The sequence below is a fragment of the Arachis hypogaea genome, chromosome 1 (assembly GCF_003086295.3).
Source record: "Arachis hypogaea cultivar Tifrunner chromosome 1, arahy.Tifrunner.gnm2.J5K5, whole genome shotgun sequence".
NCBI lineage: Eukaryota > Viridiplantae > Streptophyta > Magnoliopsida > Fabales > Fabaceae > Arachis > Arachis hypogaea.
In genome coordinates this window covers 3,172,651-3,195,206 of record NC_092036.1, presented here as the reverse complement: position 1 = coordinate 3,195,206, position 22,556 = coordinate 3,172,651, and the positions used below count along the sequence as shown (strand labels likewise).

At 31.0% G+C, this 22,556-nt stretch overlaps 1 protein-coding gene across 1 annotated transcript; it reads left to right on the top strand.

Moving 5' to 3' along the window:
* Window positions 1-6,921: 6,921 nt before the first annotated feature.
* On the top strand, window positions 6,922-20,408 carry LOC112790551 (cucurbitadienol 11-hydroxylase). The gene is made up of 9 exons (XM_072235578.1): window positions 6,922-7,246; window positions 15,999-16,323; window positions 16,918-17,079; window positions 17,330-17,578; window positions 17,672-17,761; window positions 19,351-19,429; window positions 19,508-19,614; window positions 19,704-19,831; window positions 20,130-20,408. Exons 1-9 carry the CDS (start codon window positions 7,029-7,031, stop codon window positions 20,221-20,223), a joined length of 1,452 nt encoding a protein of 483 aa, XP_072091679.1. The 5' UTR covers window positions 6,922-7,028; the 3' UTR covers window positions 20,224-20,408.
* Window positions 20,409-22,556: the final 2,148 nt, after the last annotated feature.

Genomic DNA, 22,556 nt, shown 5'->3' with positions numbered 1-22,556 from the left:
TATTTGAGGACCTAGAATACGAAGTGAAAATTATATAAAAATACTAATGGTTAATATTAATACTCTTCTTAAAAATACCAAATCGACTTCATCGGCCTCGTAATCATCAAGCAAAGCCATATTTCTATTTAATTTCACATATTTTTGTTTAGGTTGATTTGCCTTTTTACTCGTGCAATGTATTAATTTTGATTTTGGTCAGAGCTTTTTATTTCAAAAGCAGGACAGCAGGTATTAAATTTGGCATATTTTCAATCATTTTGAGTTTAATAGAAAAAATTTTGAGATGAAATTTGTGATATTTGTAATGAATTGCTAAAATTATGGGATCCAGATCTCTTGTATCTATTGGAATTGTGGTTAAAAAATACTGTAAATTATTAGTTTATCCCTCTTTTGCTTCTCAGAAACTTGCTTTTGAGATTTGAAAATAATTCCTTGGGGTCCTGAGAATTATTGCGAGCTTTTTACATGAGCGACTATTCATTTCATTATGTGATGAATTCTTATTCATAATATATGTTTGTTTGTTGATTTTAGAGTAGTTGTATTGTTGTCTCTATCGCTGAATGTAGATGATTTTAGGGTTTTAGAGACTAATTTGATTTAATTATTGAGACTGTGGAATAGACTCGTCTAATATTGTGCAGATGATATTTAACAGGTCACATCATTTTTTTTAACGGTGTTAGTTAAGAAATCAACAAAAGGATTAATTTGATTAATTAAAAATTTTTTAAGAATAAATTTAATTATTTTTTTTTAAAAACTAAAATAGAAATTATATAATTTTTTAAGAATTAATTTGATTATTTATTCAAAGTTAAAGACTTTTATTGTGATTATTTCTTTTCAAGTTGATTCTGTGCTACTATTAAAATGAAACCTCAGTGGTTGGAGAGAGAGATAATATAATTAGGAAGATGGGAATGTCAGATGAAGAGTTTGTTGAATTTCGAGAAGCCTAATAAACTGGGGTGGTTGGAACTTGGAAGGGTGGATTGATAATTGGGAAGCACCGAGGAATTGGGATAGAGATTATTTGATGTAATATATATGGATTTTGTTAGGGAGATAATGAAAAATTTTGATAATGTTTATAATAGGTTAGTTATTTAAGTCAATAAAAATAAATAATAAAAATCATTTTCATTTAGTGATTTTATATCAAATTTTAAATTTTAAATTCTCAAAAAATTCAAAAAATAATTATCTAAAATCTTAATTTATCAAAACATTTCATTTTATTCTCTTCTTTTTTTAATTGGCTATCACTCCCACTTTCATCAATAATTATTTCACTTTATCTTTAGTAAAAATATCTAAAATAATAAAAATAATCATTCTCATATGTAATGAATTAAACATCTAACATATTTTAATTATATATAACTAAATTCAATCTAATCAAAATAATCATTCACGTAGGAATTAAAATAATCATCCGCATACCTATTAAAATGACTATCTTAAACTAATCATTGAAGTAGAAGAAAAAGAAAATAAATAAACAGAATAAGCAATCATCATCAAATTGGCTGCAGAAAGACTGCACAACCGGCGGCGGGTGGACAGCGCAAAAAAGGTTGTCCAAAGTTGGTGCAGCACGATCGGACGTTCGCAAAGAAGTTAGACGGCGAAAGATGAATGTATGAAAGCGTCACACTAGTATATTTGTTAAGTGACACAAATGAGACGTCGGAAGGTGGAACGTCGCCGGCTAAGAGGAGGGGCTTTTTCGACTGACACTGCGTGAAACTGACGTAATAGCAGTGTCAGCCTCACGTTTCCAGCGAGATACTGGCGACTCCATACCAATGCAATGTGCATTTCACGAGTGACCCATATATCAAAATTAATTTTCGCAATCTTTCATCCAATGCTCCCGTGGCTTGCTCGTGCAAATAAGGCCCGTTCATAGTTGCAACTTGCAACTCCCTCAAATAAGATAACTTCCTAGCTATACAAGACCCATCACGACATCACTATACTTTTATTCTCTCTTTTCAATGGGTTAACCGAACAAGGGATTTCTTTCTCACCATACTCTATCAAAAAATGTCCACCTGCAAGTTCTCTCAAAATTAAAATCCCAACTTTTCAAATATTTTATTATAAATTTTAATGTCTAGTGTTAGAATATAAGTAGGATAAATTAGTATTATTTAGCATATCTGAGTATTTATTATAAGAGATTATGTCTTTATTATTAGGATTCTCTTAATACCTATAAATAATCTTTTATATTGTATTATTCTAAACAATTTAAATAAACAACTTGAATACACTTAATAATACATAAATCATTACTTCAGTTTAATCTCATATTTTTAACATCTAAAAATATTGGAACAGCAGTATACCAGTCTAGTACACTGGTATATGTGAAATTCTCGGCATTAGAAAGGGAGGCTCAACTTCTTAGAGAACAGATATACAATGCATGTAATTTATGCAGAGAGACGAAGATTATTGAACATTTAGGTTGCGTTTAGTTACGAGAATAGAATAAAATTAAACATTAAGAATAAAATATAAAAAATAGACATAAAAATTAATGTTTTTATATTTTATTTGATGATAAATTAAATTTAAAAATAATAAATTATAAAAATTTAATTTATTTTAATTTTTTATACAAAAATTTAAAAAAGAAAAATATATTAATAAAAATATAATTATAAAAATGAATAAAAATAATAAAAAAAAATAATTTCTGTATCTATATTCATATCTCATCTATCAAACATAATTTTATATTTCTATATCTCTATTTTAATGTCTTGTATCTATAAATAAACATAATCTTATTGCTCAAGTATACACGTGATGTGCATGGAACTTTGCCTAGTTATTACAGCTCCGAATGATTTGAATGCGGCCAACTCCTATGAAAAAAAGTTACCTAAGCTAGAAAGGAGTAACGAGAGGTACAAGGAGAAAATTTTGTTATGGATTTACAGTTTTTTTTTAAACAGTTATGTGATTTTAATAGTAGAAATATTGTAATCTTTAAGGATAAATGGTGTATTGTGAGTGATACAATACTTAGGAGGAATCAGTCGTGTCAATGCAATGAATGCATGGTTATAGTAGCTAAAGAACTTTAACGACACTTAAAAAGAATTAATAAATTTAAGTCATACTTTTTTATATTTTAGTAATAATTTTTAAATTAAAAAATTGTTAAATAGTAAAAGAAAATTATTTTAATATTAACAATACTTTTTAAAGAGTTGCTAACATTGTATAACTACTATAACTATTACAGCATATATCTGCCTAAAACTGAATATTACATTGATATGAAATAAATAAAAATGACTGTTAGAACGAACTTTTGTCGATAACAATATTGGAGGTAGCAATGTCAAAGCGGCCTACCCGTCTTGTCAAAACATGCCTTAAAACGGGGCGGAACGAGCCATCCTTCTAAACTCAAACGAGCCTAAACCTCTAATTTGCCCCATTTTATGTTCGGTGAATAGATTGACAGGCCGGGTTACCTAACTTTTTTCTTTATTCAAGTACAATTCAAAAATTTAAACAGAAAATTTAAACCACTGCTACAAATTCCTAAAACAGAATCCTTAGCATAGCAAATTAAAAATTTTAAAATAAATAATTAAAAATTAAAAATATTAAATCAATCAAACTTAGAAGAACGTAGCTACAGGAAGGGAAGAGAATGTAGAAGTAGAGCTTATCAATAGAAGCAAAACCCACGTTGGGAAGTGACTGTAACAAATGGATTGAGAGTGGAAATGGAGAAAATGACCGAGGCACTGAGAGCTTTGAGTGATAACCAACAGAGATGCAGGAGATCACACAGAGGAGCCTGCCGCTGGAGAAAAAGCCACTGTTGGAGAATAACCCAACCTAAAGGAAGACATTGCTAGAGTTAGGAGTGGAAACAGGTCAGGGTCAGGACAGGCTTTGCTCTTAACAGGCCTGGTCTGTTATACAATTAATTGGTCTGAGTTTGGCCTGTAATAAAGTATTAGATTTGGCATGTTGTTCAACTTGACCTGCCTGAAACCTGTTAAAAGGCCTGATAATTTTTTTTACAAAAATAAAAATATTATTTAAAAAATTATTTTCTAATAAAAATATTTATATGTAATATGTCATATATTTAATATTTATAAAAAAATTTAAACTTTTAACGTATTTAAAATATACAAAAATATTTATAATAAAATATAATAAATTTAAAATATCTCATAATTTTATTAATAATAAATAATTATTTATATATTTAATTATATTTTAACAGGTCCAGGCAGACCTGACAGGCCTATAAGACTAATTAGTGAACCTGCGCCTGGCCTATTAACATATTAAGACTTTTAAAAGAGTCTGAGCCTGTACCTATTTTATAACAAGGCAGGCCAGGTCAAGCCAAACACAGGCCAGACTGCAGGTCCCTGGCCTTTTTCCACCCCTAGCTAGAGTGCTGGTGCTGGAATCTGAGAGAGTTGAAAATGATGTGAGAGTGAGAAGGACGATGCTGATAGAGAGGCGGATGAGACTGAGACGTTGAAGAAAGGCCGAGAGAGAGAGGTGTGGATAAGGCTGAGAAAGAGGAGGATAAGAAAGGATGAGGTTGTGAGTGAAGAAACCTTAATTTTTAAAATTTATACTCGATTTTAAAACATCATTTAAAAAGAAAAATTTTTCGTCGGACCATGTGGGCCCGTCCTTTTCTGCCAAAATCTACGTATTAAGTGATGCAGGTTCGACTAATTTTTTTAGTTTGACAGGTTTAAAATCATAGCTCGATTCGCCTCTTTTGGCGAATTGACCTAATAAAGTGCGGTCTGTTTTGACATTCTAAACCGGTGTTGGTTGTCTTATTATTGTTTTCTCTTTTGTTTTTTTTTTTGTTTATGTACATGCATTTTTTTCGTTGTTTGTCATCAAGGACAACATTCACGGAGATCTCTGCACCTCCGAGTGTTTTACCACCTCTATCTCTATCTCTTTTCAAGGTCTCATAGTGCTCGCAAACAGACGATCCACCACCATCACCACCTATTTATAATTTATTCAGATATTTCATGTTATAATTAGACAAATTATTTTTTTAATAAATGTCAACAAGTTTAAGAAATATAATTAATACATATATATATATGTATGGGACAAAAAAAATCATAATCGATGTCCTAATTATTGAAGATAAATAAACGTCGACTATAACCCCTAGCCTTTCAAGTTAACGATGCGGGTTTGATTTTCACTACCTGCTTTTATCTTATTTCTATATTAGATTAAAATCTTTCTTTTTTTTAGATTAGAATAAAATGTGGAATAAAATAAATACATTTTTTTAGTAAATTTTTTATCATTTCTATATTTTATTTTTAGTTATTTTATTCAATTTCATCAATTAATACAATATTCAATTTTCCAATTTGAATTCAAGATTATTGAATATAATATTTATTATATTATATATATTTATATATATAGTATATATATCTATATATTATATATTAGTATTTGTAGATATTATTCCTATTTTTCTTCTAACTTTTCACTAAATTCTCGATCCGTTCATTCTGTCTTCAGAGCATACTTAAGTATAAACAAAGAAGAAAGGAGGGAGACTCATTCCGGCGGGTACTCCAAGTCCCTTAACTTATTCGTGGAACAGAGGAAGATAGTTATAGGTATTCGGATAGATAACGAAGAGTTAGGCGGGACCACTAGAGATACTCCTATACTAAAGGCTATCGAAAAAGCAAGAAAGATAGGGGTGTCAAAACACTTCTTAAAAAGAGAGGGACAAGCTAGCTGTAGGCTATTAACCAGGAAGTGGCCGAAGCTTCCACTACAGATGTTGATGGGCAGGGCCTTTTCATCTTCACCTAAAGGGGGTTCAGGCATTATGAGTGCAGCTCCACTAGTCTGGGAGCGAACTCCAAGCGAATATGAAGCGCATGGATACAAGTTATGCCGTGGAATGAAAGAGAATTCTGAATCAGCTTTGTCTACGAGTAAGAAAACAATAAGTAATGCAACGAGGAATCTCATGGAGAGTTCGATCCTGGCTCAAGATGAACGCTAGCGGCATGCCTTACACATGCAAGTCGGACGGGAAGTGGTGTTTTCAGTGGCGGACGGGTGAGTAACGCGTAAGAACTTGCCCTTGGGAGGAGAACAACAACTGAAAACGGCTGCTAATGCCCCGTAGGCTGAGGAGCAAAAGGAGGAACCCGCCCGAGGAAGGGCTCGCGTCTGATTAGCTAGTTGGTAAGGCAATAGCTTACTAAGGTGATGATCAGTAGCTGGTCCGAGAGGATGACCAGCCACACTGGGACTGAGACACGGCCCAGACTCCTACGGGAGGCAGCAATTATTTTGTCAAAATTAATAAAAAATAAATTAACTATAATTACCGATGGTTGAAATATCGCTAAAATTATTTTTAAAATTTCGGCAACATGTTTTACCAACAGTCAAAGTGTCGCTAATAATAGTTAATTATACCAAACGTTTTAAGACATCGATAAAAAGAGTCAAATTTTATTAAAATGCTATTCTGATCCACGCTTGTTTTTAATCGATGATTTAAAAGTGATTACTGACACTTTAACCGTCACCGTAGTAAAACTAACCAGTATTATAGTGCATAGGAGAGTATTTTATTAACGAGAGTGTTACACATTACATAATCCATTCAAAGGAAACTAGTGGAAGCAACAATTATTAATTACGGGAATCCCATGTTCATAATATGCAACTAGAAATATTTTATCCTTGGCCTTTCGTTGGAGTGTGTTTGATTTTTTATTCATCACATATTTCATTATTTTCCCCCGAAAAATAAGCTGTTTGACTTTTTTTGTTTTTTTTTTTTTAAAATTGCTTTCTTAGCTTGGGAAGGTATTATTGTTTGACTTTTTTCTTCAAGTGCACATGCATTTTTGTTCTTTATTAAATACCGAAAATCTGCTTAGAAAACATCGACACACATCCTCAAAGAGATAGAGAGATATTTGTACTCAGAATCTTTTAACAAGATGGTAATAATAATGTGGATACTGGGATTGTCTATTGTTGCTGTGCTAGTGATCTATGTATTTCATTGGATTATTATTCTTACAGACCCAAAATTTAGAAATAGATCTTCTCTCCCTCCTGGTTCCATGGGTTTTCCATTCATTGGGGAGACCTTTCAGTTCATGATTCCAAGTTACTCATTGGATATTCATCCTTTCATCACAAAGAGGATCCAGAGGTATATGTACTAATTATTCATTTCTTCAAGTCTGACTAATGATTAATCTGTCGGTAAAGTCGACGCTAATGTGCGACAGAAAATCTAATGATATTCAGTATTTTTTTTTATAGTGCGTATTTATCATCGAGTCGAACCATAGAAACTGCACATCACCACAAACAAAGCAATATATGAAATAATTTCTGTACACATGAACCTATATATTTTACTTTTGTTGCTTTGTTTGTTGAAACTTTTTATTTTGAATAAATAGATTTTCAAAAAATTTCAAGTTAAATATTTAAATTTATCTCTAAAATTGTGTTTGAAAAGAAGACTAAGACTAAGAGAGACAGGGAGTAGATACCAAAAGATAAATGCTAAATTAAATTTTTGTATTGTGTTTAGTATAAAATATATTGGATTGAGTTATATTTCAGTATCATGTTTGGTTTAAGATAAATATAGAGAATGGAGGGTAGATTTAGAATTTGAAAAGTTAAATGAAAATATTTTTAAATAAAAATGTCATTAAAAATTGTTCTCTATCCTTAAAAATTTCAGTCTCCTATGTATCTCTGTTTTTTGGAGATATTTAATAGGTAGCGTATGGTGGAGAGACAAAGACAGAAAAACTGAGATTGAGAGACAGAGACTAAGAGACAGAGATTAAAATAAATCTCAGTATTCTGTTTGGTGCAAAATAGGAGACAAAAATTGAAATAAGGATAAAACTCTAATTTAATTTGCACAAAGAGTAAAATTGGAATTAATTAATTGAAATTATGGTATTTTAGATATAAAATGTTATTAAAGTTTCAGTCTCCATCTCTAAAAATTTTAAATTGTTTGAATGTTTATTTTATTAGTGTACGGATGGTTATTTTAATATTAAAATTTAGATGGTTAATTTGGAGATGTAGTGCATTTTTATTTTATTAGTGATTGTTCATATTATTCAACAAAATCATTGTCCCCCTAACATTTCCCTAAAATTTATTACGATCTTATTTGTCCAATATATTGAAAATTTAATTAAGAGCATCAGAGTAATCAATTTGTTTAATGAAACTAATTTTTAAAAATTTATAAAAAAATAAAAATTTATTAAAAACTAAAATATATAATTTAAAATTTTTTGACAATTAATTAATATGTTTATTCTTTTATTTTAGAGGTTGAACAAAGATACTTGAATTTTAATAAGATTAGGATTCACAACTTTTAAGAAGTTAAAACTAGGCCTGGCAGCATGGACCTTATTCATGAGTATCCAACTCAATCTAACTTGGTCCCGCTCTACCCGCACCCCCCATAATATGTGTTATATATGTTTAAAAATGTTACATATGGGAGTTGAACCAAGAACTTTAAACATGTGTAAAAAGTTCTTAGCCATTGAACCAAGGATATTTGTGTTATTTATGAGATATTTATGTCATTATAATGTTTTTTTTGTCAACCCGTGGGTAAGGTCGAATTTATAATGTTTCTTTTGTCAACCCGCGGGTAGGGTCGAATACCCGCAGATTGAGCGCGGGTAGAATTAAGATTGGGTATTTTTCAACCTGCGAGTAGGATAAGGTTGAGTGTAGGGGTGGCAGTGGGGCGGGTAGGGGCGGGTTTCAGCCCTACCCGCACCCGCCCCGCCCTCCTTGCATTTCACTACTACCCGCCCCGCCCCTACCCGCGGGTAGTAGGCGCCTGTACCCTAACCCGCCCCCACGGGTACCCGCCCCGCCCCTACCCGCCCCTATAAAAAATTAAATGACATTTTATTTTTTACACATTTATTTATAAATTAAGATACAAACTTAAAATTTATAATTAAATTAAAATACAAACATAAGATTCATATAATATCAAATAACTTGAAATTTAAAAAGGTCCATACAATGTCAAATAACTTAATTAAAATACAAACATAAAGAAATTACATCGTTAAAATATTAAAAAGTCTTCAATCCTTATTCTTGATCACTTTCCACATCTTCATCATCATTAAAGGTTTGAAGATCAAGATTTAAACCTAAAAATCAAAAGAGATAGCAATTAATAAAATAATTACTATAATGTAAAAAATTAACATAAATGAATATTAAGTAATATGTCACCTTTATTCCCTAAAGCTGCCCACAGCCAACTTTGGCCACACATTAAAGCTTCAATTATGCTTTCTTTGAGCTTTCCGCGATGAGGAGAAATCACACGACCACTTGTACTAAAAGCAGATTCAGAAGCAACAGTGGATACCGGAATGGCATATATATCCTTGGCGATTTTTGCCAAAACTTTAAATTTCATTTGATTGTTCTTCCACCATTTCAAAACATTAAAGTTAGGATCATTTGGAGGATGAATGTCCTCCTCAAGATAATGATCAAACTCAACATTCACACAAGAACCCTTTGTCATCTTTCTTCTTTTAAGATACACCATATAATCATCACCCCCAAATACGCTTGTATTTCCACTTTCATCAACTTCTTTTGTACCAACATTTGACACATCAGAACTCATTTTTTGATTGTATTCATTAACCAACTCATTACACAACTGATGAATTCTGTCAACTTGCTTAGAACATTCTACTGGATCTGGATACATTTTTCCAAATTGAAATTCAACCCCAACCATCTTGTACCTAGGATCTAAAACAACAGCAACACCCATAATGCCATGAATCTCATCCCAATACTTCTCAAATTTCTTCTTCATACTAGATGCCATATTAGCAATTAAAGAATTACTAGAAAGTTGCCATGCATCCAATGAGACTTTTATTTTACAAACAAGAGTAAAATAAAGATTGGCAGTCGGAAATTTAGAACCAGAAAACAGTTGAGTAACATCATAAAACAACTTCAATCTATCACATATTTCCTTGGCAAGTTCCCACTCCTCATTAGTTGGCACAGTTTTATATTGGGGTTCCTTTTGCCTTAACCTAGGAAAGACAGCTTTATACAGCAATGCAGTGTCTAACATCAAATAAGTTGAGTTCCACCTAGTCGGACAGTCAAGAACCAATTTCTTAGTAAATGGAACCGCTGTTTTAGCACACCAACTCACAAAAGTTTCGTTCCTTTTCGGCGTTGCAGTCCAATACAATACATTACTACGAATCTTTTCAATACTTTCCTTAACTATACTCAAACCATCCTTCACAATCAAATTCAATATATGAGCACAACAACGCATATGCAACAATTTACCCCCCCAACATCAAGAATGAAGAATCAAGCCGCCCCAACAATTCATCTATCATAGCATCATTAGTAGAACAATTATCCAATGTAACAGTAGACAGTTTTCTATCAACATTCCATTCTAACAATATTTTCATCAATGTTTGAGTAAGAACTTCACTTGTATGAGGACAAGGAACATAACAAAAGCTGAAAAATAAAACAAAGATGCATGCATTTTAGATGTCCACATACTAATACAACACAATATATAGAAGTTTATGAAGTTTATGAAGTACCTCAATAGGCGCATTTGCAACTTCCACGAACTATCGATATAGTGAGCTGTGACAACCATGTAACCTTTTTCTTGATTGGAAGTCCACATGTCGCTAGTTATTGCAACTCTGCTATCATTTTCATCTAGTTGAAGAGTTAGTTTCAGCTTCTCATCCCCAAACATTTTCAAACATGTCTTTCCTAACCGTGTTGCGACTAGGCATTTTAAATGTTGGTTGCATTGATGCAACCAATCGCCTCAGTCCATGGTGATCCACACAACTCAAAGGATACTCATGCAGGATAATCATTTCGGCGACACACTTTCTTGTCTTTGAAGGATCAAACACAAAGCCATCTTCATTTGCCTTTTTCACATGTGCTTGTTTTGCTAGTGATTCAACAATTGATGATTGCCTTGAGTTCACCACTTTTATTCTTTTACAGTAGCGGTCCACATGGTTTCTCAATGATTTAGTACCATTCTTCGGATTTGCACTAAGCACACTCTTGCAAAATTTGCATTTTGCCTTCCATTCACCATCAACTTTGAAACGATCAAAATACTCCCAATAAGCACTCTTAACATTAGCCTTATTGTCACCTTCAACAGGATTTGATCCTTCTGGATTTGAGGTATTATTATCCGTTGGTTGTGGAGTTTCTGAAGTTGGATTAGCATTACTCTGAACTTCAACTTCAATATCGGTAGGAGAATTATTGCTTTGTGTCTCTTCTCTAGCATTACTAGCCATGAAATTATCTTAGCAAACCTACATGGAAAATACCTATATCAATAAAATTAAAATTACTGAGGGTATAAAATTAACATAAATCCAACCAATGAATGCATAAAGATCAGAATGCATAAGTAAAAGAGTAGAGAATTGGAAGTTTAAGCCACCAAGATAAATAAACACAAATTGAAGTACACTAAAAATCATAATAAACCACATAAACCATTTGACATATTCATTGAACTATGCAGCATGCATTCAGGCAACCACAACCGGATCCAAAGCTAATGTTTGTCAATTAAGTTGGATTATTTCTTCTAACTCTCAAATAATTTAATTATTATGCGTAAAAAAAATTAATGTCAAAGGAGCTTTACCAATAATAATTAATAATTTTAATTGTTTTTTGTTATTTTTTTTGTTATCAAATATTTTTGTTATTTATTATTATTATTGCAAAGCAGGATGAACAGTATTCATAGATTTTGAAAGAACAGGATGTTGTATTTTGTTAACTTGCATCATTTTCCACGTCCAAAAAAAAAGGACTTGAATCATTTTCTCGAATTGAGCTTCATATTTGTAATTGTTAGTTCATTTGTCACCCATACATATTGCCAATAATTTTCTTTTACGCCACATTATATGAATTGAAGTAAGAAAACTAATTCTGACCAAAAAATGTAGGATAACTAATTAAAGCACGACCAAGAATCATGATATTCTAAGGTGGATAATAAATAATACAATAATAAATACATACAAAATACGAAACATATTTTACATGTAGTAGACAAGCAAACATATTATAATTCATGATAATCATAAGGCTAAGGTAACTTCGAAAAAATTTAGGAGTTATAATTCATGATATTCATGATAATCATAAGGCTAATGGTTCATGTTATCAAAATTCTGTTGCGATATTCTCCCAGAGCCCATTGGTTTTGATAGTAAGAGTTGGAGTCATATTATGCTTCCTATAAAGGAAACCTTTCTCAATTAAACAAACTAGATTTTACATGATTGAGAATGTATATACATATATAGAATCCATTCAATAGACTAAGCATTTTAACTAACAAGTTAGTAGCTCAAGGATCAAAGGGGAAGAAAACTATAAGACACAGCTTTCCAATCTCTCAACATATCTGACAGTTAGATGGAAACTTTATTCAATGCCATTCCATTCATCACATACCATCATAACAATCTTATCCAAACATAGGTTTTGTTTCAAGATATACTTTACCAAGACTGACCAAGCATAAAAACAAATGGTACAAAATTGATAGAGGAATTGAAACACATACTAAACTTGTTTGTAAGAATTGAAGGATAAATAAAAACTTGCAACAGATAGCTGACCAGAAGATCCTTCTTTAGAAATAATGGTAGACTTCCACTCATTCAACTTTTCTAAAAGGGTAGGCACTTCCTCCTCAGGAGCAGCAACTCGGATTCTAAACGGACATCGTTTTACAGGGTAATGCTTTTGAAGCTCCTGAATGGCTGAATCAGCTCCAAAGCCTGTATAAACAACAGGTTCCACTTTTCACTAATTACCATAATTATAAAACGGAACCAGTTTGACAATTAAAAGGTGAAGATGTTGAATGAAACTGTGATGCAAAAGACCCCTGACCTGCTTAAGAGCATGAGCATTGAGCACAAAAAAAATGTTTTCTGAACAAAACAAAATCAGAGTAGCCAATTAAAATTAAAAACGAAGAACAAAATATGATTTCTGAACATTGAGGAATGAGGAGTGACCACTCCCCAGTGAGCAGTTAGCATTGAGGATTGTTAATATGATTTCTGAACAAAAAATTTAAAAAAAAAAAAGAAAAATTACAGCAGTGTGCAGATCTAAAGCTAATCATTCAGGAATCAGGATTTCAATATGATTTCTGAAAAAAATTAAAAAAAAAAAGAAAAATTACAGCAGTGTGCAGATCTAAAGCTAATCATTCAGGAATCAGGATTTCAATATGATTTCTGAAAAAAATTAAAAAAAAAATAAGAAAAATTACAGCAGTGTGCAGATCTAAAGCTAATCATTCAGGAATCAGGATTTCAATATGATTTCTGAAAAAAATGAAAAAAAAACGAAGAAGCTTCGACGAAGGCGACGGACAAGAAGCCATTACCTTCGATGGATGAGCACGATGGACGACGGGGACTAGCACGACGGACGACGCGACGAGCACGGCGGACGACGGCGACGAGCTCCACGAGAGACGACGGGCAAAGCACGACTGAGCAGCGAGAGCCGAGAAGAACGGACGAGGAACAGGGGAACGAGGAGAGGGGCTGGAGCACGAGGAACAGACGAAGCTTCTGGACGCGACGGAAGGCGGCGGCGGTGGAGGAGGCTAGGGTTTTTTTTGGGGGGACACAGGAAGTGAAGAGCTGAGCTCTTCACTATGGTCTTGGTCTCTTGGAGAAGAGCTGAGCTGCTGAGGAACAGTCGAACAGAGGAGAGGAAGTGAGTGAGAGTGACGGTGAGAAGAAGCTGAAGGGCAAAGGGGTTCCAAACAAAACTGAGTGAGTGAGTGAGTGACGGTGAGTGAGAGTGAGAGTGACGGTGAGTGAGTGTTTCCAAACAAAACAAACCCTAATTCATAAAATGTATATATATACTCCGGGGCGGGTAGGGGCGGGTTTATCCTGAACCCGACCCCGCCCCGCCCCGCTCATCACCCCGCCACGGTTCAGACCCGCCCCGCTCCGGGTCGGGTTCAAACCCGCCCCGACCGGGTAGGGTCGGGGCGGGTACGGGTTCTGCTGCCATCCCTAGTTGAGTGTTAGTTAAAAACTCAACCCGCAGATAAGGTTAGAATTGAATTCAAATCCTACCCTACCCTACTCATTGTCACCCCTAGTTAAAACGTATTTTTTTTAACGCGTTTACCAAGCACCCCTAATAACGGAGTTGGAGAGTTGAACTCTAGAGTTAAATATGTATAACTGATCAATTTATTATGTAATAGCATATCTTAAAAAGTAATTTCTTGTCTGATTTATTCGGGTTGTTCCAGAACAATTGCCTTATATGTATGTTTAATATTTTTTATCAGATAAATTTCTCTTATATTTGATATTATGTTTGTTGTAAGATATTTTTTACTCGCTAGTACGTGACATTTGCAGATGGGAGATTTAACAATTTGTATAACAATTTTTTAGATACATTTTCATTTATTAGAGTATTATAATAAAATATATAAAATTACAGAAAATTTCAAAATTATAATATAGATCTAGTAAAATATTTTAGGAAATACAAACAACATTTTACTTTTGGATTTGTTTTTACTAATAATAAGAATTAAAAATAAAATGTTCGTATAAATAAAATATTTTTTTTTTATCAAAATTCACCTAAAAAATAAAGCAAGAAATAATGTAACAAAGATTTATACGAACTTACCCTTATATTAAGAGCAATTTATAATAAGTTCTACGGAATGACTTAATAATAATAATAATAATAATAATAATAATAATAATAATAATAATAATAATAATAAAATTTAGCATTTTCTTCTAAAGAAAAATGAAAATGTTTACAAACAACTATATTGTCTATAAATTATAGGGATACATTATTTCTAACACTTGTTTCTAGAAAAGCATGATATACTTTTTTCTTGTCTAAATTATATTGTTCATCATCCTTCTCAAGATAAGGATAAAATATACATTTAATTTTTAAAATATTTATAACATTTATTTTTAATTTTATTTATAACATTTTAAATATATTTTAATTATATTCTTAAAAATTAATTACGTTAACTAAAATACTAGCATAACAATTATATGCCGATGTGTTCATAACACGTCTACTGAATAAGATTACTTGTTACATCCAATGAATAAAAAAAAGTTTAAACCAATTTAAAAACACAGTTTTTGATTAAAAAAGAACAAATAGATAAATAAAAAGATAAGGACTATAATTAAATAAAAATTAAATCAAAATTGAATATAAAAAATATTACTTTATTTTTTTATTTAGTTTTTTATGTAATAATAAACAGACTCATTCAATTTTATTTATATACATTATAGTTTAAAATAATTTAAAATTGAATAAAAAAATTATTTTATTTTCTATTTGATTTTTTGATATAACAAAAAAATAACTCACTCAACCTTATTTATTCATACTATAATTTTATTACAAAAACCAAAATTCTGAAAAATATTTTTTCATTTCTCTAATTTTCGTCTGACAGCTATTATAATAGTTCATGAAATATTTATAAATCCCATATTAAATTAAAAATAAAAATTTTAAGTCCACTAATATAAGTTTAATATATTAATTAAATAAATAAAATCAAAATATATAAAATTAAATTGAGCATTCTAACATTTATACTTTTCATATCACGAACTATTAAAGTGCATATCAGTTTTAATGAAAATTTGATTAAGAAAATGAATTACAAAAAATTTGGTCACAAACTTTTTGTTTATTATTTTGAAGGTACTAGTAAAGACTAAAGAGTGCTGATAATAACATTAATAAACAAACAATTATTTTTTTGTCAACAGATTTGGTCCTATATTTCGAACTAGTTTATTTTATCAACCGATTGTGATATCAACAGACCGTGAATTCAATAATTACTTAATTCAGCAAGAAGGCAAATTGGTTGAATTATGGGCAGGTCCTGTCTCCAATATGTTTCAACAATTTGGTGAATCTGAAATATTTTTTGGGAATATCCACAAGCACATTCGAAGCATCACTCTAAATCACATTGGTCCTGAACGCATAAGAGAAAAGTTAATTCCTCTATTTGAAGAGATGATTCTCAACACTTTTCATCAATGGTCAACTCAAACATCTATCGATGTTAAACAATCTATAACAAAGGTATATATATTGCTTTGTTAGCTAAAATTATAGGTGTCTAAAATCTAGCTCGGTCCAAAATTTGGCTCAGATTTGAGATATATTTTTGTGGGGTTTGGATTTATCACTTGTATCTGTTGTTATTTTTCGATCGGGTTTGAGTTATGCTTTGGATCATTCGACCTGACTCCAAGTTGGTTTTAACAATAAAAAAATATTTTAGAGTGAAATTAGTAATGTCATATTATACTATTATACTTTAAATAATATTTTTTATATTATATGGTATTATTTTTATTTTAAAATAATTTATTTTAATATAAATATGATATAACATTTGTTAAATTTAATTTTTAAAAGTAAAATTTTATTACTTTAATATATAAATTTATAAATTTATATATACTAATTTTAGTATTTGGTCGACCCGATTTATTTTGGGTCATTTCTGAATCGGATAAAAATAGATTCAACAGCTTTTTAGGATTGAATTCAAATTTACTTAAATCCGGTCTAGTCTACGAACACCCATAGCTAAAACTAGTCTAAAACTAGTTTGAAAAAAAAAATAATTAAGCTTGATCGTCTTATTATGTTTTTGATCTTGTGTTGCAGATGAACTTTCAATTTTTTGCAAAGTTTTTTTTCGGGTATGATATTGAAAATTTACCTCGCAATACTGAAAGAATTTCAGAAGAATTATTCACAAATTTTACAGAAGGGTTGAAGACAATTCCATTAAATATTCCAGGAACAAATTACCACAAATGTTTGGAGGTATGGAATCTTAAAATACCAAATTTTATTTTAAATTTTTTTTATGAGTTTACTTTTTATATACTATACTAAATTACTAATACAAAGGATTGTAAATATATAAATGTAAACATAAATCCTTAGTTATTAATATGTGACAATTCTGTTATGTTAACAATGTAAAATTAAATATGAATAATTTTTCCTTAAACATCCAAATAGTAAATGTTAACATGTTAACGATGTTTTCTTTGGAACTGAATTCATTCAGGAATGGAAGAAAGCAATTAAAATTGTTAAGAATATCTTAGAAGCAAGGCGCAATTCACCAGAAAAATACCGAGGAGATATTCTTGACCAAGCAATTAATGACCTAGAAAAGAACAAAGTTATGAATGATGACCAAATTGTCTTTGTCATATTAGGGATATGGTTTGCTTCTTCTGCGTCAATTTCATCAATAATACAATTAATCTTTAAGTTTTTATCAGATCATCCTTGTGTGATTGAAGAACTCAGAGTATGTATTATTTATTATATTTATTAAACCAAATATATATTTTTAGTATAAAGAAGAGTTGCTCAGTAACCATTGTTTTTCTAATCATATTAGGGAGAACATGAGGACATTCTCAGAAGTAGAGACAAATCAAGCTCTTCATTGACATGGAAGGAATACAAATCCATGAAATTTACACAGCAGGTAGTTTAAAACGACAAATCTTAATTATTACTTCTCTTTAAGTCTAACTTAACAAAAATAAATTGAGGAAATGTCATTATCATTTATCATCTTTCATAATTTAAAAATTTCTAATCGATTTCAAACTATGTAAACAATTGATTTAAACGGTCCTTGACACGTTAGTATATCATTGTGTACAAAAATCGCTTAAACCGACTATTTAAGAGTAAATAATTATTTTTTACCATGAAAAATTTAAACGCCTACAAAATTAACCAAAAAAATTAAAACTAAAATTATACGCATATAAGATAAATTTCATTCGATAAACAGTAGTACTACGTTACCAACTTTTTATCTGCTAAAATCTGCCAACTTGAGTTGGGATGGACATGAAGCCCATCTACTAAATAAAGCCACATCTAAATTAATCATGGTTTAATCCTAATTTATCACGTGTTGATAATAGTTGACAGACTCTCTCTTGGTAACGTATACTTTTAAATTTTTGTTCATAATTTCATAAACACTCCACTCCTTTCCTTTCCTTCTCTAACCCAAACTTTAATCCTAACCATTTAACTGTCCCTCCCTCCCTCCCTCCTCCTCCCTTCTCCGCCACCACAACTTTCTCCCCAAACACCTAAACCCTCCAAATCCTCCTTCACAAATCGCAAACACACCCTTCCAGCAGCAACATAATAGTAATCCATAAAATTTGTAAATTGCACATTACTAATTGAGATCTGTTTTACTCTTGCATCATTCACTTCTTAATAATTTTATCAATATCACTAATTGAGATCTGATGACGGAGCTTGCTGTGACTGACTATCGAATTTTTCGATCTCCGCCGCGAGCGACAGAAGTGTGAGTGCCAGCAGTACGGAGAGGAGACGAGGGCGGAGGAGGAGGTGGTGTTAGAGTTGGTCATCTCTGCACCTTCTGCAAGATCCAGAACGAAGAAATCCCACTTTATCTCCATCTTCGCTCCTTGAACCTCAACAGTCAACCGAAATGACGCTGTCGGGAGAACCTTAAGACACCATGATTATCACTCTTCTTCCCTTGATCTTCCCCCAGAACTTCATCAGCGCGTTGTTCTCGGGATCCACGAAGGCGAGGCACCTCGCTCCGGCAACACTCGCGAGGTCCATTAGATCGGAGAGGGATTCGGTGTCAAAGGTACTCAGCTCCGCCTTCACATCCTCGCTGAGGCCGTTCAGGAAGACGAAAACTAAAACGACGTCGGTGAGCTTCTCGAAAAGCTCGCGGTATTCCTTGACGGAGGTTGGGGAGCAAAAATTTAATAATCGGTTATTTTTTGCTTATTTTGTTTGGGTGTAATTTTAGTTTTAATTTTTTATGGTCAATTTTGTCGGTCTCAAAATTTTTTATGATACAAAATGATTATTTAGTCACTATTTAAATAGTTAAAACTTAAAAATTGATTAAAAAATTTTAAATTGTAAAAAAACACTTTTCTTTTGAACAAATAATAAGATGCACACATTTATTCAAATAAATAAAAATTTTTATTAATTTTTATTTAAAAAAAAACTTTTTTATTCATTGTTAATAAGTAATTGTTATGATGCATATTTCAGGTATTGAATGAGACTCTTAGGTTCTCAACTTTGCTTCCTGGACTACTAAGAATAGCATTAAAAGATATTCACTTCGATGGTAAACTCCAATTCTCTCTAACTATCCCAAATTTCGTAAGATGATGATATAATATGTTTAATTTTTATAATTTTACAGAATATGTAATTCCAGCTAATTGGATCATCCTGATTTCTACTCCCAGCCTTCATATGAACTCAGAAATATATAAAGACCCACTTACTTTCAATCCAGGGCGCTGGAAAGTGTGTATGAAATTTTTATTTCATTTATTTATCTTACTCTATTAACTTGATCGCTAACAAATTTCTTACACTTTTTGAATGGAATGAAGGAGCTTGACTCCCTCACCGTGACAAAAAATTTCAAGCCTTTTGGTGGAGGATTGGCACAATGTCCAGGAGCTGAGTTAACTAGAGCTTTCATAGCCACCTTTCTTCATGTTTTGGTCACAAAATATAGGTAGCACATTAAATAATAATTTTCATATGTTATGGATTAAGATTTTCTAAAATAAAAAAAAATTGATAAAGTGATAAAATAAAAAATTAATTACTCTTAAATTAAAATAATAAAATACATATTTTAAAAAAATTATAAAATTAATAATAATTAATTATTTATTTTGTCCCTTTACTAACTTATTTACTTTAGAGAATTCAAATTTATTATTATGTCATGATATATACATCATATGTTGTTCATAAAGCAATAGACAAACATATAACATATGTCAACTTTATCCTATTTATATTATCAGGTGGACAAAAATCAAAGGAGGAAAAGTTATTCGAAATCCAATTCTGGGATTTAAGGATGAATTTCACATCAAGATTTGGGAGAACCGTGAGTAAAATTAAAGCCATATATATATAAGAAGAAGAAGAGACATAAGTATTCAAAGTTAAATAAATAAATAAAATATGGACTTTGAATTGTCGATGCAATACTTAAAAAGATCTCTCTCTATCGGTTTGTAATTTTGATGTATTATAAATGCTTAGCTTTTTATAATATTTTATATATTCTCTTGTGTCAATATATATCGGAATCATCAATGTATGTTCATCAGAGTCATGATATATATAAAAAAGTTTATTTTATAAAGAAAATGGAAAAAGTGTATTATTTTTTAATTTAATAATGAGTAAAATTTCTTTTTTCACCAATCAAAATTTATTGCTAGTTGATTCGGTAAGTTTTATGAAAATAGATTAAGTGAAAAAAAGAGATTAAGATGAGAGATTAGAGGTAAATAAATTTATAAAAAAATATATTTTTATTAATGACAAATAAGTATCACAAGAACTAGAGAGAAAAAATAGAATTGGAGAACAAATATTGAGATCTTTACTAATATCACAAGATAATGAATAATGAGCTTTTTTAGAGTGGATAAAAGTTAATTAATCTTGTTGTTGGACATTTTGTTGGAACACTCGAATACTAATTTTATGAATTTTTGTTTGAAGTTGATGAACAAAATAAAAAACAATAAAAAAATTAGAGAAGAGATAAAAATAAATAAAAACTCTGATTTTTTAAAAAAAGGTTCTTTAAGAGAAATGAGTTGAACTCTTTTTATAATATAAAGCTATTTTAAAGGGAGTATATTATTGTCTAATAGTTACAATATAATATTTAGTCTACTTTTTTTATCCCAAAACTTATTACTAAATAGGATAGTTGACAGAAAATATTTTTAAGTGTCCTATCATTTTAAGTCATTTTAACCAAAAATAAATATAAAAAAAAAGTTGATCTCTACAAATTAAATTAAAATTCTGAACACTGCTCAAATAAAAAGGTACTCATAACATGTGATATTAGAGAAGAGACATTTAGTTTATTTTTTTTTTTAACTAAATGACACTCTCTACACTTCAAATTCAACTAATTCACTTCTACTAATTTAATTTTCACTAAAAAAAATTTAACTTCTCAAAATATTCTTTTAAATTTTAATCTTTTACCTAACACTTCTAAAAAAAATTTGACTCTTTTTTAACTATATTTTTTGAATATTTTAAAATTATTTTGATACAAAAAGTTCATATTTTTAATACACAATCACTAAATAATAAGAACATCCAAATAGGTCCTTTCAAAGAAATAACTTATCTTTTTTCGATAATTAAAACCCTCGCAACATCCCACAAGGGTGGAGGAACAATTCCAGAAAAAATAGTAACACAGAATCAAAGAATACAAAATCAACTAAAGACAAATAAAGCACATCGTATATTAATATGTTTTAACGTGCCATAGCTACGTTAAAATGTGTAATCCATAAAAACATTCAACCGATTAAATAAAAATAAAAGAGGACCGAAGTGTAATGTTTCTACAAACGCTAAATTTGGATTATTTGATCTCTATTTAATTTATTTATGCAATTTGTCCTTAATAATTTTTTCCAATACTCTTTAATGTCCAAAATGTGTATAAGTGAAGGAATTTTTTATTTAAATAAATAAAATAAAATTTATAATTATCGAAATAAATAATTTTAAAAATATTTATTGATTTACGTTTCCTAGTCATATCTTGTTTACACGATAAATGAGATGAAATTTCATGTATCTTATTTACAAATACATGAAGTAGAATCCCACAAGCTATAAAAGGATGTATAATCTTTGGTATTTTTCACAAAGTTTTTCTATTCTTTTTGTGTCTCATATTTGTCACAAATACAAGGCATTAATAGCCAGTAGTAGTCCATACATAGTTGTGCTTGTTTATCCCAACTATCATACGAGAAACGACGACAACGGGGTAACATTTGAGTGTGAGGATCCGATATTGTTTCACACTCAGCGTGTGCAAGGAAACATTGTCGGATTTAAGGAGTTTGATATTGAGCAAGCCGGTGGTACAGAATTGAGGGAAATTAGAAGAGTGGCGTATAGGTTGCTGGCCTCCATAGGTAACGGAATTTTCCGGTTTTGACTATTCCGACTTCTAGGGGACGAGCATGTGCGAGTGATGTTCGACATCCATGAGAGGATCATGGTGGAGCAAGTAATGGAGCTTTCTGCAGAGGTGGGACACAGTGGTGGTGGTCCTTCCGTAGTGGGGATAAGGATGAGGATGAGTGTGTTCCGGAGACACCTGTTCCGACCGTGGCCCGCCATGTCCTGCCTCCACCTCTTCCAACAATACCGGCGCTTTCGGGAGTTCCGTC

What these genes read in the sequence shown, in the direction of transcription:
- LOC112790551 (XM_072235578.1), top strand. Translation starts at nt 7,029, where the DNA reads ATGGTAATAATAATGTGGATACTGGGATTGTCTATTGTTGCTGTGCTA. An exon ending in AAAAGATATTCACTTCGATG is followed by an intron (nt 19,430 to 19,507) that starts GTAAACTCCAAT and finishes ATAATTTTACAG; the next exon opens with AATATGTAATTCCAGCTAAT. An exon ending in TCAATCCAGGGCGCTGGAAA is followed by an intron (nt 19,615 to 19,703) that starts GTGTGTATGAAA and finishes AATGGAATGAAG; the next exon opens with GAGCTTGACTCCCTCACCGT.